The 18,651-nt window shown below is 41.6% G+C and overlaps 1 protein-coding gene across 2 annotated transcripts; it reads left to right on the plus strand.

Moving 5' to 3' along the window:
* Positions 1 to 37: 37 nt before the first annotated feature.
* On the plus strand, positions 38 to 15,758 carry LOC113126062 (zinc finger protein DPF3-like). 2 transcript variants are annotated; one of them, XM_026299847.2, is made up of 11 exons: positions 38 to 99; positions 6,123 to 6,283; positions 7,013 to 7,120; positions 9,381 to 9,508; positions 10,206 to 10,301; positions 10,580 to 10,640; positions 10,984 to 11,025; positions 11,534 to 11,674; positions 12,033 to 12,146; positions 12,263 to 13,066; positions 13,805 to 15,758. In XM_026299847.2, the coding sequence occupies exons 1-10, from the start codon at positions 68 to 70 to the stop codon at positions 12,421 to 12,423; spliced, it is 1,044 nt and encodes a 347-aa protein (XP_026155632.1). In that variant the 5' UTR covers positions 38 to 67; the 3' UTR covers positions 12,424 to 13,066; positions 13,805 to 15,758. The 2 variants fall into 2 exon arrangements, with proteins under 2 accessions (XP_026155632.1, XP_026155641.1); XM_026299856.2 differs by having other exon boundaries at positions 44 to 99; positions 6,030 to 6,283.
* Positions 15,759 to 18,651: the final 2,893 nt, after the last annotated feature.

Here is an 18,651-nt window from a genome sequence, read left to right on the forward strand (position 1 = left end):
ATTGGTCAATTTCCGTAGGTTTCCCTCAGAACTGCAAGACGCCGATATTGCGTTACATTGTAGCAAAATGGCGGCTGTCATTCAGAATCCACTAAAAGCGTAAGTAATTTAGACATTGAGAAAATTGTGAATAATTACTTTGTTGCCAAGTCGAACATTAAAACTGGCTGTTCGTGCATCTCAATTCCAGCCGTGTGCATATGGCAGATTAAGCTGTCCAAATGTATTTTGTGTACTTCTTGCATGGCAAAGTAGCCTCGTATAGTTCTTTTATTCCACAAGATTTTAACATTTAGTCTTAAACATGTGCGTGAGGCTGCCTGGCATTTTCGCTGTACTAGACGAGCTTTTCCTCCGTACGGGTTTGCAGTCAGCACAAGAGAGTGTCGTCTTTCCTGGGCTATAAATTTATTTGAAAACTGTCGACAACGTGCCTTTGCCCCGCACTGAAATAAGTAAAAGCCGATTTTGTTCGTGCTCGGTTGGGCATAGCAGCGGAATATCGTCTGACATTCCGAAAGTCGCTTGTAGTTGGTGTAAATTGTCGACATGTCAACTTTGGCTCCTCCGAGCGCAGACGTGGTCAGGACCCGGTAAAGCAAGGGAGGAGGCATTTTGTATTTGCATGCTTTTGCTGCCGAAATCGACCAAAGTGTCAGCATTTTGAGTCCACTGTTCGAAAGAGGCTGTCGCCGTGTGCTCAGATAGCCTGTGCATTAGTCGTTCCTGTCCCTCAACTTCAAAGAAATGCTCCACCTTTTCTCCATTTCTCCTTTGTTCTTCTGTATTGTTTCACCAATTCCTCTGGTAGACATTTTACTGTAAGTTGGACACAATTGGCCTCCTGCCTGTTGGCATCTTACACTAAAACTAGATCAGAAATGAGCATTTGTTTTGAACGCACGTACAGTTGGACGTGACAGCAACGCACAAGCATGTATTGATGGGCTATGGTGATCATCATGGCTCTGTGGGGCTGTGGAGGTAGAGCAGGCGCTCCACTGTGGCTTTAAGTGGAGGAGTGCTGGAGATTAGCTTGGTCCAGGATCCTGGGCCCATCTGTCAGAGAGATGCTCCGACAGAGAGGAAGTGTTGGCCACAAGCAGGAGAACCATCTGCTCCTCCATTAAGGTACCCTGGCACCTCAGTGGACTGTAGCACAAGGAAGTGGACCACACAGCACCTTGCACATAAAGCACACTGCTGCCATTGTTGTTGTGGCATTGTGACAAGGAAAGGTTGCAGCATGATGTTTTGGTGGTCCAGACAGCTTTTAGCCTTTATATACATTGGCATTTTCTAAGTACTTGTAGAGTCTGGGGATTACTGGCCAATGACTAGTTATTTTTAATCATTTAACAGATCATTTGCAGGTTGTATAACTTGTAACTGGTGAGTCTTTAATTCTGTAATAATTTCAGCGCTAACATACAATGCTACTGTACGGTCACAGAGGCCGTGCACCCTGATAAAGTGGCCAGTCCCTCACTTGCACACTCATTGCATGATACCTATATTCAGGATCTCTGTTAAACCTGTGTTTATACATGAGTCGACTTTGACTTTTCACTGCTTCACACTTTTACCCACCAGGGAATTGCCCAGTCCAATCGCTGCCTCCATCTGCTGGTACCTGAGCTGCTCAGTGGAACACTTGAAGTTAAAGTGTTGGATGTAAATGTTAAATAAATAGCAGGCTACTTCTGCGTAGCCTCCTCCATTCTCTTGTCTGGGTTTTTCATAAGAGTGGGATTATTATTGGAAAGTATGTTTCATTATTACCTTGTTGGACTGTTTCCCTCCCCTGTGTCTCAACAAGCTTCACTGTGCGTCTGCTGTCAAGCTGCTGTTTCATCTCAGATTCGTTTTAGCATTCAGATGTAGAATGTCTCCTTGCTATAAGCTGTGCTTAATGAAGTGTTTCAATCTGCTATAATTAGCCTCTGTCTCGGGTTTCTGACTTCATTTCACACGTTTGTCAGATTATAATTAGTCACACTTGACACTAATTGGATGTCGCTCCTGTGGACCAGTTTGACCTTTTTTTTGTATGAAGATGATTCACTTTAGGGAAATGAAACCCCGATTTGACTTTGTTGTGGTGGCAGATGAAGCTGCAGCGTGCAAGTCGGTGCACGTCGGGTCATCAGTTGAGCATGGGAGGACAGTAATCTCCAGAATCTGCTGATTAAAATGGAGTCAGGAATGTCTAATTAATAAAGAAGCTCATAAAGCTGGGCGTTAATTTTTTAGCCAGAGCTGGGTTGGACACATTTTCAAGCCGCATCGAACTGATCCTTCCCCATTCGTCTGCTACCTTGTCATTGGTGTCTAGTAGGCCTTGCATGAGTCAGGCCTACTGTTTATTGGCACTGCAGTGTGGAGGTGTATGGTCTGGTTTTGCTCCTGCCCTCACCCAGCCTGTGTTGCTCTGATTGGTGTAATCAGAGGTTGTTGTCAGGATGCAGTCACTCTGTAGGCCCTCCTCCTCCTCCTCCTCCCCCTCTCTTCTTATGTGGTGGCTGTAGCTTCCTGTGAAGGAGCAGTGCACCTGCAAATTTGAGAAACCTCCTGATCAGAGCAGAAGAGACTGAAGTTCTGTTTTTAGATCAGCATTTTATCCTTGTTGTTTGGTTATTTATTTAGTACTCGAGTTAAGTCAGAGCTCTTGAGTGCTGTGTCGTTTTAGATACTGGCATTTTGTCATGACTGCAGATCGCTTCACCTCTGTAAACTGCTCTCTTGAAAACCATAGTTTGTCAGATATGCAAAATGAGTGTTGACACATGCTCACGTTACGGACGCAGTCATGTGACACAGCGAACCGTTGGCAGGAACATGCTGATAGTGGAGGCCGCGCTGGCCACAAGATTTCCTTTTGTTCCTTGCTCTCATACACAAACTCACCTTCTCTACTCAACTGGAAGATGATTGAGGATGTGTAGCACATACCTCTGAGGCGCCTTTTTTAAATCCAGAATTACACACACGCAACCAGTATGTTTCCAGTCTAATTTGAGATGGAGCTAGGTGGTAAATATAACTTTAATTTAGTTATTTTTGTAGTTTTGACTGTCAGTTTTCCTAGGACTAGGGTCATGCAAAAAATTGCTGGAGTCTGGAAACACAATAAAAAGTTCACTCGTGTAAAAAGAAACTAAGTAAATAAATAACAGTCACAGGTTGTAAACAAGTATTTTATCCAGATTATCTAAACCAGTGGTGTACGACGTGAGGGTCAATACCCCTGAAGAGGTCACAAGATAAAGTTTGTAGATTAACAGAGGATGAAAGCAGCAAAAATGTATCTGCTGCACAATGTTACACTCAAATCTTCTAAATTACTGTGTAATTTAACTCTATGCAGTGGTAATAATGGTTCTCAGGTAGACACTGTTTTGGTTTAAGGAGCCATCATTTAAAAGGTTTGGGAAGAGATGATGTAAACTGTCTTTGTAGGTGAAACTGAAAGTCAGTGCCCCCAAAATGTTAATTTTGGTCCTGTACAACAACTTGTACAACAAGTGCGGTGAGTTAAAGTTGAACCAGGAAGCCTGTATGTAAAATGTTATGTTTACAGTACAAAGCATAAGTAATACATTTGCTATTTGTCTTTGTTTTCTTTTTGTTTGCTTTAAAATTTGCATGATTGGCAGAATAATAAAGTAGAATTACACTTTAGCCTCTTAGAAAGGACAGTGGAAAAAACAAAAATGCTCACCTCAAACTGACCAAAGGGGTAAAGTCATCACTGCTCAGAATAGCAGGGTTTGTGGGTTTGTGAGAGAGCGGCCTAACTCACTTTCTCATCCTCTGTTGTTGGGCTTGTGGTTCTTGTCACTCATTACAAGTGTCAGAACAATCTCTCACCTAAGTCAGTGCACCTGCTGCTTGGGCCAGTGGGTTTTCAGACAGAGAGCGTGTTGTTGCATTGACAGCCAGAATTCCCCCCACCCTCCCAAACACCACCACCCCCAACCCCTCTACATGTCACTAAACGCTCTCCAGCACCCACAGATCCCCATCTCAGTCTGTTCAACTCGTGTAATCTCAGGAGTTTCTTGGCACTTCACGGTGTGTACCCTTTGAGCATGCACTCGTAGCAGACTTCAGGGAGCATTTACAGCTGGTCTGCTTTTAGTAAACTGATATGTCACATCATAGCCATGTGTTGATATTAAGGGAAAGCAGCGAAGCAAACAGGTTAGTGTGCCAGGGATTTGCTGCTGAATCCTACATGGTTGCGTGTTGTTTCTTTATTAGTCATACATGCATTTTTAAAGGAAATCCTTGTTGAAGGTACCACACAATGATGTCAAACCTCTGAATTTGTCTCTTCAGCTTTGTGGCCAGTCAGTTTTGAAGATATCCGTTTGTGATTCCTCTTGTAAAAAATCCAGTAACTTAATTCCTGAGAAAGTGTCAGATCATCTGAGAAATTGCTGTTGGCTTTGTACATATACACAGCATTTTACAAGGCAGTGAATAGCACTAATTTGGTTATTACCTACATTAAAAACACTATCCTTGTGTGAGTGTAACAGAAGTAAGCAAAACAATGTCCATAGTTGCTATCTGGTTGTTAGTTTTTTTTTGTTTTTTGGCCTCCTTTCTCACTGTCTTGCCTTTTTTAACCCTCATCTTGATTTAATATTTCATATTCCCTCAACTGTCGTTCTCACACCTTTCCACCTCTTCCTGCACTCACTCCATACCTGCAACTGTTTACTCTTCGCAGTCACACTGGCATGAAGCCTCTCTTTCCCAGAAGGCTCACACACTGTGTCTTTGTGTGAACCGCAGAGCCGTTGGCTTTGTGCGGGACAGCATTCCTAACACGGCTGTTCATCTGCTGGATGTCATCTCATCGAGGGGTGAAGACGGAGAGAAGGAGTGAGAGCAGGATCTGGGAGATGCTGACAAACCAGCCTCCCACCTCCTCCACCTATAGTTTAAGATTCCAGGCTCAACCTGCAGTCTGCAGGCTGCAGCTCATTAGTTTTACTTCAAAATGGCCGTCTTCCTAACATTGTAATTAAGAACACGTGGGGAAACTTCATTATGCGGATGTGGTTATTTTCATACTAGAAGAACCAGTTGCTGCAGTATTATTTGCCCTGTTGGCCATGTGATATAACAGCACACTGTGGAAATTGCACACAAAGTACAGTACCTTGCTATGATTTCAGACTTGCACTATTTATCCCCGTTTTTGATATAGTCAAATTAGAACCTGCCCTTGTGCTAGGCACTCTGCTGAGATTAATTAAGTAGGCTAATTACCATACCAGGCGTGTGGCAGCGATTGAGGGCTTGAATGTGAAATATCCTCCCCCATTTCACTCTGAATATTAACACTGAAACCCTGAGGGACTGCCAAAATCTCAGTGGCGCTAAGAAAAGTGGAACTAAAGTGTGACAGACTTGCTTTCTGGTCAGAGGAGTGAGTTCATATCAGACATCAGATACAGTGTGCTGTTGCTGTGATAATGTAACTCAGTCAACACCAACACCATCTAGAATCAAATCAGACAATGAGCCAGAGTAAATGCAGAGGTAATATGTTTAACCTCAGTAGCTGCATCATCTTGGTTTGACTGTGTTGCATTCTACAAATTGGCTTAGATGGCAAATTAGGAAGCGCAGACTTGCTTGTCTGTCAGTTTGAGACTTGCATTTAACAAGGCTGATCAGAAGTGGATCAGGAATGGGTGCTAACAGTGTTATTTGGATTGAGGCTTTCTGAGGGACTTGAGCATATACAGAGTGTAAAATAAATAAAATGCACCTTTTTGTTTTTGCTCTTGCTTTATAAAAGCAACTGGTACTTGTTTCCTTATGTTGTATTGATCTGGTTTCTTGTAGCTGCCTCAGCTAACTGATTTAATCATCTGTGGTCAGTAGAGCAACAAGCCATTATCACATCATTCACATGATAAAATGTCTTATTTGCATATCAGAGACTCTGCAAATGTAATTACATACTGCATATTGTTAGTGACACATCTTTTTTTTTTTTTTTTGACCAGTTCTTTAAAGCAGCTGCCAGATTAATGACTGAACTACATCAGCCACTTCACTCAGTGTCACTGACCTCTGCTGCTAATGTTAACCGCCGGCAGGTTGGGCGACCAGTTCTATAAGGAGGCCATTGAGCAGTGTCACAGCTACAATGCCAGACTGTGTGCTGAACGCAGCGTCCGCCTGCCATTCCTGGACTCGCAAACTGGCGTGGCCCAGAATAACTGCTACATCTGGATGGAACGTCATCACCGCAGCCCTGGTGGGAAAACACATATGAGCGCACACATACAAAGAAGGTTTAGTGAGAGTTAACTGTTTTTGGTCAATTGCGCTTGTAAAAATAGCAGTTTTTATCATTACCTGTTAATCTGCTGATTGATTTATTTATTTATTTTTGGCAGTTTGCAAACATTTGCAAACCCCAAAAATATTCAAGTTAAATGAGGTAAAACTAAGTAGGTGCTGCAACAACTGGTCAGTGGACAGAATATTAATTCTCAGCAAGTTTATTTAGGGTGTTTCTTGTTATAAAATCTTGTTCTCTTTTACATCATTGTATCTTTAGTCAGACAAAAAAATGATTTGAATACATCAGTCTGGGCATCTTTCACCAGGCACATTAATCAGTTACAATAATAAAACAATAATTTGGTGCTGCAAAAAGCAGAGCATCCCCACAAACATCCACTGCATTGTTTCTGATTCATAGTGTTTCAGATGGTTACTGTATTTTAGCATTGTTGGAACGTTTTCAAGTGGCCTCTGCAATTATTGATCTCAGTAATGCTTGAGAAATTAAATTAGTGTAAATTTCAATACACACATCTTGAAAACAAAACAACATAATCAGTGTTACAGTTTTTTATTCAATTCATGTCTCATAATGCTCAACTGGCAAAGCTACAGAGCCTAAAGCTTTGTTTTGCAATCATCATGGTTTAAAAGCTGCAACTGTCTTGTTGGCATGTGTACAACTGTTATTCTACAGGGGTTGCTGCCGGGCAGATGTACACATATCCCGCCCGCTGCTGGAGAAAGAAGAGACGGCTTCACAATGCCACAGATCCCCGTTTGGGCATCTATGGCCTCCAGCTCGGTAAGACCCGACAGCCTGTTCTCCACAAGCAAACCTGCCTGCCACTTCCTGCTCCTTGCACTTTCTCTTTTCGCTCAGCTATTTCTTTAGCCCTGTCTCTCACCTTCCTCCTCCAGCTCATGTGGTTACTGGTGATGATCTGGAATAATCTTGCTAAAAGCCTATCAGTCTGTCTCCCCGCACTGAGCATAACAGCCTGCCAGTCATTTTTCAGAGGATGAAATGCGGTTGTGTTCGCCCCAGCTGGTAAACTTTTTTTTGTGAGAAGTAGAACATGTAATTAGATTTACCACTGCTGGGAGCAGGGAGACAGAGTCCAACCACTGCAGACAGTATTTAATAAATGTTATGGAATGAAGTTGTCTTCTCGGACTGCCACTTGAAACGGCTCACTCAACACATTTTACCCTCTCTTCTATATTCCACCTTGATCTTATTTTCTACTTACCACCTCCCCTTGCTTATTGGTTTTGTCTCTTTCTCCCTAGAAAGTCTTTCATCTCTTCATCTCTCCCTGTAGTCTGCCATGTGTGTGTTACTGTGGCCAGTGTTCCTGGGCTCAAGTAACTTGTCTGTTCTGTGCCCAAAGCTTGCACATACCCACTGGGATGTTACACTATCCTAAGAAACAAAAGAGAGAATCTCGCACGAAAACATCATGTTACTTCTTTCACTTTCCGGCAGTTTCTACAAAAGCCTTTAAGAAACTCATTGTGTTTCGATAGAAATCTCCATAGCCTCACTGTTACGGTTCTGCTCTGCATGGTAGAATGACAAATGTTTGGGAAGTTAAGAAAGTGAAAGAGGAGGACAGCTTGGGAAGAGAAAGCAAGATGGAGTGATAGCATATGAACCAAGCCTTTGTTTCTCAAACACATCCCATTGTAGCCTATTGTTTTCCACTGAGCTGGCGTTCACTAAGACCCCACCACCACCATCCTGCTGTCCCTTCCCTTCTCCAACAACAGTGAATTGTATGTGCTGTCTGCCAGTGCCCAACAGAGGGTAAACGTACCCTGATTCAACCTGGCGTCTCTTATACAGAGCACATTGTGCAGCTGGCCAGAGGTGGCCCACACAGGGCAGCCGCCAGTGTCTGTCTTGTTGCCTAGGCAGGCTGTCTAACTGATGGTGTGCTAGAGACTGGGGCTGCATGCAGAATCAGCTCCCTGCTGCAGGCTGCTGCCGGCTCTATTTTTAGCCCCCCAGCTCCCATGGGTTGAGGTGGGGGGGGGGGTGGTCTCGTCGCAGAGAGTTGAAAGTCAACGTGTGCAGACACAATGGTGAGGGGCTGCCGGTGGAGTGGGGCTCATTTTAGCTAAGCATGTTTTATCTGCTTCTCACGCCTTACCTATGCAGTCCTCTGTTGCTTCATCGCTCCATGTTCAATATTCTGCAAAGGGCTTTCCAGCATGTGTAGTGAGAGGAAGAGGAAGGGCTGGTAGAAAGCTTGAGTCAGAGGAGCTTTGAAGTGTGTCTTCTTTTCAAACATCCACAAAGCTACTGGATGATCATGAAGCTCTCTATGGAGAAGAGATTGTGTAAATAAGATGTGTGGATCTGACTGACTGTCAAAGCTTTTGTTTGCTTTTACTTCAACTGCTCAACCTGCTTGCCTCCTACACTGTTTGTTTAGATCTTCAGCTGACTGTGGGAGGAGATATCTGCATGGTGTGTTCAGGTTAAAGTGATGAGCCACTTCACGACACTATACCTCAGAGATTCCTTCGACAAAGTCAGCCTAATGTCTGCAGCATTATCAAGAGCTCGCCAGCAAAAATGCATTCTTTCAAAATGAAACCATATGTCTTTTTTCTTCAGTGACATAGTGCTGTGAAAATAGTTGTGATGACACATTCTGTTATGGGTAAAAAATTAAATAAATAAATATGACAGCTTCTATAACAAACAAATGCTCCAGCAATTAGCCACATGCCTTTGTTAGGCTCAGTGTGCACGCAACAGAAGAGACATAATGGAAATATTCTGATGGAAAGCTGCGCTCGCAGGTCAGAGATTGTAGCACTGATGGTTCTTGTTAAAATTACAGTGCTTGAAGCTGATGCGTGAGAAAAAACAGCATGTTATATGATTGCAGCTTAACGTAGTAAAATACAAGATCCATTGTGTTGCTCATATGGCTGTAACTTTTGTATTTAAAATGAGTAACAGGCATGTGTTGGCATTCCTTTATAGTATTAAACACAGAGCTGGTATTTTGATGGTTCATCACATGTTGCCTATTGGTGTCTTTGTGTAGATGGCGGTCTCATGTCCAGAGACACATTGCCCACCCAGAGCACCACACTGGAAGCTCTGCTGCGCGGAGAGGGACTAGACAAGAGAAACAACTCTAAGAACGATGAGGAGAGCCTGCTCGAGATCCAGGTTGGTTCAGTCAAGCGCTTGCTGTGTATATGTATATTGCTCTGGTTAGGATCGTCCAGCCAACACATTAAATGTAAATGTTCAGTGATGCCACTCAAACGATGAGGGCCCTAGCACTGAGAGTGAAGTGTTGTGATCCAACTGGTTGCCAGGGCAACTTGCCAAGTTTTTCCAGCTGACCTGCAGGGCTGCTTAGCTGCCTGCCGTCACACAGAGCCAGTTTGGCTTTAACCTTCACTCCACATTTACTGACTGTTATATATGGTAATAATAATAAGACCACATACTAATGGAAACATAAACGTAAGTTCAAACTGAGCTGTTCCATCAGTGCAAAACATTGAGCTCTGTAATCCTGTCAAATCTCATCAGCACACATGCTGTCAGTACATATGTGGCTATTTACAGAAGAGACAGGCCTTGGAGAACCATGGTTCATCTCTTGTCTCCAGGCAAACATAAATTAAAATTTATTCTATGGGTACTCAACAAAGCACTTTCACATCAAACTGATGTTTATGGAAGTTCATAAAGCACACTACATCTGTCACAAGGGTCCAGATTGTTTGGGGAACTGAATGTTTTCTATTTCCTCTCTATTGTTGATATTTATTGTTATTTGTTTGTTTTTTTTCAATCGAGTTGGTGCTTTCATCAGAGTTGAATATTGAAATGGTTTTTCCTGCGTGTGTGTCAGAGAGTTCTGGAGGCAGATGCTGCTGAGGATGCTTTCAATGATGATGACGACTATGAGGTGGACATCCCTAAGAGGCGACATCGGGGCAAAGGAAGAGTAAGTGACCAAATGGACACAAATGCTCACAAAAGTTGCACAGTAGAAGCTTCTTCATGAAAAACTGAGGAAGAATCTGCCTTTTTTGAAAAAAAAAAAAAAAAGTGTTTCTTTTTAAACTCTAAACAATAGTTTGATAGCTTTCCATTTCTCAGCTATTGAAGCTATTGTGCTCCTAGGGGCACACATAACTTTGGAAATACATTTTTTATGCTTCTATGTGCATGTGAAAGACTCATGCACATGGATTTCATTTCATGGGCTATCTTTCTTTTCAGGGTCGGGGTTCAGGCCGCCGGAGGACAGATCTGGATGATGACAAGCCATATGTTTGTGATAGTAAGTAGAGAGAAAATTTTAAACATTAGGGTTTTACCATCGTGTCTTTTCTACTAGTGAGTTTTCAATGCTGAGTTTATGACATGGTATGGTTTGAATAGTCTGTTGATTTTCCCTGATATTAGTTTATGCATTGTGCAATTACTTTTCAGATATGTGTCCCATATTCTGATCTGTTATTCAGACACAACAGACATTGAGAATACAACCCACAGTAACCCAATCATAGTTTATTCCAGGTGGAGGTGTATTGGATTTTACTCTTGCTGTCATGTCTCGTCCTGAAAGCCACATACTCATGCTGTTTCACCTTCTCTTTTGCTTTGTGACTTTTCTGTTTCAGACAGATACAAACAAAAGCAGAACTCAAAATCTTCAACCTCAGGTACTTTGATTTGTTGACTCTTTGTGACCATGGGTTTTGAGGTTTTGAGGTATAGAGCTCTTTGAGTGGTACTGTTGTAAATGCTGTGATTATTGATTTAGAACCCTATATTATCTTACTTTTCTCAAGCTGAAAAGCGCCCATGGTGGTGTGATACAGAGACATGGCTATTATGTTGTCTGGGTTTGTGTTTTATTTAACTGACTATTGCCATCAGGGGTCCTATTTATTTATTTATTTATTATTGTGAGACTAACATTCTGCACTGTAAATAAAAACTGTATATACAGGTTTGTTGTTTTATAGCTTACAGCCACCACCAGCTTTGCAAGACACTGGGTGGGTGTTTGTCAGAACATAGCATCATGGCCTGAGGCCTCTATCTTAGACACAAGTGGTCAGACAAGGAAGAAAAATAGTATTTAGAAAAGTGTTGCCAAAGTTAAATTTATATAATGAAATGCAGCTGTGGTCGTAGGACTAAATATCTGCCCTCTGTTTGTTGTAGTTTGTGCGAAGCGCTACAGGAACCGTACAGGACTAAGTTACCACTACACCCATTCCCACCTGGCAGAGGAGGACAGAGCCGGAGAGAGGAGCACGGTGGCGTCCAGATCCCCCAGTGCACCACAGACTGACAGACACAAACGTAAGATGTCTGGTTGCTGTTCCTGTGAAGTTTGTTTTCATCAAAGAAAACATAATTTAATAATACATTCATATGTCTGTCCCATTAGATTGCTTCAATACTGTCCTGTATTTGTACTAAAGAAATATCATGTCCAAAAAGTTGGCTCATTGCTTTTTAAGTCTGACGCATTCTTTGGTTAGAATTTTTTTTTTAATTCAAATTAAATTTTTGATTGATGAAATACAAGTATTTTTTTTTTTTTTTTTTTTTTTTTTTTTTTTTTTTGTAACCGGTATTAAAAAATGTTGGACATGCCAAGTCCCTGTCAGGTTTGAATTAACTATTCCCTAAAAATTTTTCATAATTTCCCTCACAGGTCCAAAGGGTCCAGGTGGGACCAGCATTCCCAACAATTACTGTAATAAATGCCAGGGCTCGAACAGGAAAACGGGTAAATCTGGGTCACCCTACTCAGCCTGCCAGTGCACAGGTGAGTTGGTTGATGCCAAAATAGAATAAACATTTTGTGTTTGTTTCCACATGCCGTCTTATGCTGGAAGAAAGTGGTTTGTATTTAGCTTGTTACCCATCCCTGTCCTCTCACAGCTGACTGTGGAGAAGAGAAGGAAGATGGGACTTTTGCCGGAGCCGAGGAGCTTTTTGGCACCACCTCGGAGAGCGACACTTCAACCTTTCACGGCTTTGAGGATGACGAGCTGGAAGAGCCTGCCACGAACAGCAACGGAATATCCAACCGACACAGATAGAGCGAACCTTTTGAGATTTAAAAAGACCCTTTTTTTTGTTTGTTTGTTTTTATATGGATTAACCTCTGGCAAAAATCTGCTGCTTCTTTTTCAATTTTTTTGTTTGCAGAAAGCACAAAGTGATTTCAGGACAGCAATGCAAGTGGTATTTTATCTTCTGAACATTGTTGAATAATTTATGAACACCTTTTTTTTATATATAAATATATATTAACTTTTAAGGTGAAGAACGACTGTCAGTGTTTCTTTATAAGTGACTCAATCTCCATGCAGAACAGAGGATGTTTTTGGAATAGTTTTTTTTTCCTCCCTCAGTGGAGCAGAAGGAGCATAAATGTTATGAACAAAAAAAAAAAAAAAACACTGGAAAAATTGGAAAACCGAACAATCAAATATTTTAAAGGCATGAATGATATATTTGGGATGCAATTGAATGTCACTGCAGCTCCATACTTGAGCTACTGGATGTTTTGACTCAGTAGTCGGCGTGATTATGAAGGTTTCTCTTTCTGCTCTAAATCTGGATATAACTAGTTTGAAAATGAAGGAACCTGAATGGACTGCCCAGGCCACTGGAAATGTATGGATGAAGACGCCTGTCAAATTAAGCCTTTACAGATATCGCGGACTAAAAAAATTCTAGGTAAGCAACAGGATATCTTCTCTCATTTAGAAATTATCATTGCAGATTGTTGATCAACTATCAATGGATTGAGTTTGTCAGCTATTGTATGTCTTGGTAAGTCTGATTAGCACGAAGTATGTTGTTGCATATGTATTGTGCAATCAAAAAGATTGACTGTCATTTAGGTTTGTAAATTACTACAACTCTAGCTTTTTTATGCTACAGAGATCCACCTGAGGCTTGTAGCTTGACCCTGGCTGGAGGAGCTGGCCATCACTTTGGTCCAGACTCAAATATGACAATTTTTAGCTGGTTTGTCAAGAAATACTGCACATACTTTCATGGTGCCCAGAGTATGAATCCTATTGATTTCTGTAATCCCCTGATTTCTAGTGCTGCCATGAGGTTCAAATTTGCATGTCTCAACAATGTTTGGACTGATTACTCTGAAATTTCCAACAGATATTTTTGGCCCTTTAGGATGAATTGTAATGACTTTGGTTATATATTTAGATAATAATCACATTCCCATCATCCTCAGCGGTGCTTTACATTTAGTTAACAGGCTAAAATAAGATGGTGAACATGGCAAATAGGCATCAGCATGCTAACGCTGTCTAAGTGAGCGTGCTGACATTAGCATTTAGCTCACAGCACCACAGTGCCCAACTACAGCCTCAGAGGATCACTGGTATGGCTGTAGGCTCTCGTTCAGACATACGTGTGAGTCTAACCCATGTCATCTCTGTTACATAGGAGCACTCAGCTAATTGCTATGTGGCCCATGGTGGGGGGTGACCAGTGGAGAAGAGGATTTAAACCTCAAAAACTAATGAGCCTTCATGTCCCTCCTGATTTGGGCCTCACATAACTGACATAAATGGATGAATAGACATTCACCACTTTTACAGGCCATGTGACTTAATTGAAGCAACTGCTCCCTTGAGGATATATATCGATCCTTTCTGAACATTTGAAATGCGAGTATATCCAGCTTAATTTCATCCATGTGCACTGTGCTGGAGCTCCACTGAACTATGGGAACACTAAAGGCCAGGCCTTTGGACTGTTTGTACCCAAAGGGTGCATTTGGGGCCCAAGCGGCCCAGCCTGCCCACTCCTGCTCTGTGACTGTGTCTGCTGTGTGATCTGATGTGACACTAAGACGTCATTGTCCTCATCACTGTGCCAGCCTGCCGCTCTGCACTGGAAACCAGCTCTGACAGCCATGACCCTCCAACCTGATTGGACCAGTGACGCCCTGACCCCCAGCCATAGAGATGGTGCTCAAATCCACCACTATTACGTGCAGACCTCTGGACTACTGTATTAATACTCCCTACATGGACACAAAGGTTTTCTGCTTTCTGCTGTCCTTCTGTCTGCTTTGGTTCTCCTCATCTGTGATTTCAAATGGGTTCTAGTAATTTAGCTTTTTTCGTCTTTTCTCTCATATATTATTTCTGTTTTAAAGTTTGGTTAGTATGACTTCTTGGGTTTCTTCAGACTGTATCGATACCTCTGTCCTGATCAGGTGCACAATAGCCACAACTACTCAGGCATCTTTCATTTCCTCTGCTGTTGATTGTTCAGCCACTCAGCCCTGATTCATGTGATTGTATTCAGCTGGCGAGGAGAGACAGTAACGCCACGATCCCGTTCTAATCAACTCCCAGGATGTATTTGGGATGCTGCATTCTCATGCTACACTATAGGAAAACACCGCAATAACACGCTTCAACTTTGTCTGGTCTCTGCTGATTTTAGCTGCTGCCACACTCACCCTCCGTTTTCTGTGTAAAATCTACACTCGGTAGATTTTGACAGCAGTGAGATTCATCTCAGATGCATATTTAAACTGCTAAAGAGACTCTGCTCAGATCCACATGCTTTTTGAGAAGTGAAAACTGTAAATCCAAGTTATCTATGACATTTCTGTTGAGTGCTTTAGATGGCCGAATTGCTTTATGACATTTAGAAGGTGCTTGAAGTACTGTATCAAAAAGCCTTTTAGGGCTGTAGGTCGCACATGCTGCGTAAGACGTCTGCGTCCTTCCATGTGATCGCTGCAATGTAATAATATCCGCTCCGTTTTTAAAGCAGTAATCCTATGTGTCTGGTATGACTTGCTTGTGCATTCAAATCACCTTTCTTTACTTCCCTCAGGGACCCTCCACACAACAGTTTCTCCTCTAGATAAAGAGGATCTGAGACTTGTCAGTTATCTTGTCTTCTTCTCTTTTATCAGTTACGTGGTGTTTCCACAGTAAAATGGGTCATTGTGTCTTTTATCTTCCAAAGTTCATGCCATTAAATGAAAGCATGTGTCATCAGTCATAACCTACTAAATGTTACCCACCTTATACGAACAGGCCTAGTGTGGTGCAGTTCTGAACAAAAAGGAGAAGTTCCTAAATGCAAAAGTCAGTGATGTCTGCTTAAAAATACCGTGTTACCAATCGTTGAATAGCCTGTATACCTCGTCAAAGACACAGCAATAGGCCCTGGTACTCTCTTGTCAAGCCTGCCGGGGGTGGAGAGGGAGGATCGGGGTTGGGAACGGAGCCAAGAGGAGATGAAATGGACATGACTGGACGTTTGTTTCATCTTCAGCTGTAAATACGAGTCGAAATGGAGAGAATGAAGAAGTCTTTTGTTTGTTAAACTATTTTTATTGTTCTGAAAAAAAAATAAAAAAATAAAGAGTGAATGGTAATTCTCAATGCTGTTTTTATGAGACAGGGCATGAGGTCATCCTGAAAAGGCAGCAGATAGGCAGAGAATCCTAGACTGGATCAATAGGTCGAAGAGACTCACACCGAGCAGACTGAGAGGAAAAAACACCACTTGAGTTTGTGAGAGCAGTGGTAGCTCAGGGCTCGAAATAGGACAAAAAGCTTCAGCACAGGGAGCTTATATTGATCTATATGTGCTGCTTGAGAAATCAAAACTCTGTAGAATTCATACAGTACATGAGGAACAAAGTCTGCTGGCAGTGAGGGAGACTTACTGTTAGAAATATATGGGATTTGAATGCTAACTGCAGGCACAAAGTTGAAAGCAGGGGTGCAAAGTCCTTTTTCTGTCTTTGTTTGCTCTTAAACTTCCAAATTCTTCTAGTCCTAGTTAGGTTTACCCATGTGTACTACTTAAAAAAAAAAAGATGCATTCGTTATTGTTTTAAAACAAATATCTGTGCCCTTGTAAGGACACCAGCATCCCCTGAAAATAAGTACAGCCCTGCTCTCATTTTACTGATTTGTTCCTTTGCTTTGTCTTTGTATTTACAAGTAGCTCAGGTGGCAGGCACTGCTCGGTTTTTTTCATTTTCATGTAAGAAAAATGATGTTTCACCCCAAATGTTTAGGACCTTCATCGGTTTACACCCCAGCAAAAGCACTGAAATTTGACATGGATCCTCAGAAATATGTCACATCACTTCATCACAGAGAGGCTGTATAATAGCACTTAAATGGGGACAAGAAACTAGATCAGATGGGACACATTTACTTCTTGGAAAAGGGAAATGCATAAAGGGCGATACTGTGATTTTACAGTTAGATATGGAAGGGAATGATAAGATACTTCCTTAGTCATCTGTTAGATAGCAAAATATGACAACACTCAATGTACTGTCAGGTAGAATCTGTTGAATTTACACTTATGCTTGAAACTGAAACCAAATTCAAATTGCTCATCACCTACTATCTGAAAGGTTGCACAGGATTGAATTTTGGTGGTTTTAGTATAGTATATTGAAATGTTAGTCTATTAACTTTTTTTTTAATCTATTTTTACAATGTTTTTACATTACATTTTTCTTAACATATAAACAATGTTCAAGTAAACCTTTGCCTTAAAAAATAAACATTTCCAAAAAGTCAATGATGGCAAGATCCTATTTAAATATAAAAGCAAGGTGGGAAAATACTAGGAAAACACCAAAGCATGAAAATGTATTTTTTATTCAAAAATAATTGCCCATCCTTAGTAAACACATCATCAAAATGCCTCAAGCTATGAAAAATATGTTTTTTGGTGTGGAAGGTGGACAGCTTTGTCAGATCTTGTGTCATTCTCCAGCATTTTGCTCCATAGAGAAGTACTGGGAAACTACACAGCTGTTGTAGACTTTCAGTTTTGGTGCTGGCATTGTACTGTGAAAGCTTCCAGATGTTGTTCATGCTGATGAAGGCATTTCTTGCTTTGGTGAGTCTGTTTTGAATGTCTTTCTTACGTCCGCTGTCTGGTGTGATCATGTTGCCCAGGTACACAAAGCTTTCGGTGATGGGAAGTTCTCAGTTGTTGACTTTAATGGGAGCTTGTCTTGTGGTATTCAAGGTCATGATTTCTGGTTTCTTCTGGTTAATCCTGTGGCCCACTTGAGAACTGTATTCACTCAATCTGTCTGTCTTGTCCCACATATGCCAAGTTGTTCAAGTTGTCTTGTCCTGGGGCTTTGTTGTTCCTCTGTGACTTGATGGCTGATATGATTTCCTCTTTGGACGTTTACATCTAAATCTGTTTCTCTTTCTGGGATATCTGTCTTCCTCAGGTGGAACCCTGTTGAGGGTTTCTTTGAAGTGTTCAGCCCAGCGTGCATCTTTTTCCGTTTCTCTTGTAAGAAGTTTCCCCTGCTTCTCTTTGAAAGGTGAGCTGACTGTAGAGTGCCCCTTGCAGTTTCTGATTGGCTGAACACACCTGATCCAGGTAATCAGCAGTGGGTAGGGCAGGGATAGTTGGAAAACAAGCAGGATGGTGGAGCTTGAGGACCAAAATTGCAGACCCCTGCTATAGAATATCACTGGACCAGGCTTCTACATGTGGGGAAACATAAGGTATGTGGGAAGGTAGGTAATGAAAAGATAAGTAGTGGGGCTCCATATATTTATTGTGGTGAGAGGTTACTTTCTAAGGAATGTAATTATTAAAAGTGGTATTGGTTCAGGCTACAGGTGGATTTGCCAGTACATCTGGATCTGCCCCAGCAAGGCATCAAACCCAGTCCACCCATACAGCAGGTATGTGCCATTGCATTTACACTATTGGTGGTGTGCCCTAGTTCTGTATCTGTGTGGATATGGAGTGCACCAGGAGGGAATTGGCATCAAAGGCACACCACTTTCTCAAAGTAAGGCTGTATTGAACCCAGATGTCCCACTCCAAAGATCTATATCCTACCATTAAGCTATTGATAGGGGTGCTTGTTCTTGTTAAAAATATAGTGATAAGATACAATCATTCGTGATATATAAACATTTGTTTTTTTAAATTAAATTTAAAATTTAGAAATTTTTTTCCCAGGTGCATCATGGGTAATGGTCGATGTTTATAGAATAGCTTTTGATAGGAAGGGTTAACATTAGTGTTAGTGTCATGTCAAGAGAAATACATTATGTAATGAGTAAAGGTTGACATAGAACAGGAACAAAACAACCACAAGAATAAGTCTGTCTACTGTTACATAACCCATCATGCATATAAGATACACCTGCTTTGCCCCTTCCTTTTATTGGCTGAGTGAGTGTGTTTTAGTGCTAATCCGAGAAAGTTAACATGCTAAGACACTTTAATTTGATAGAAAACATGATCATCATTATACT

This window comes from Mastacembelus armatus, chromosome 22 (assembly GCF_900324485.2).
Source record: "Mastacembelus armatus chromosome 22, fMasArm1.2, whole genome shotgun sequence".
Lineage (NCBI taxonomy): Eukaryota > Metazoa > Chordata > Actinopteri > Synbranchiformes > Mastacembelidae > Mastacembelus > Mastacembelus armatus.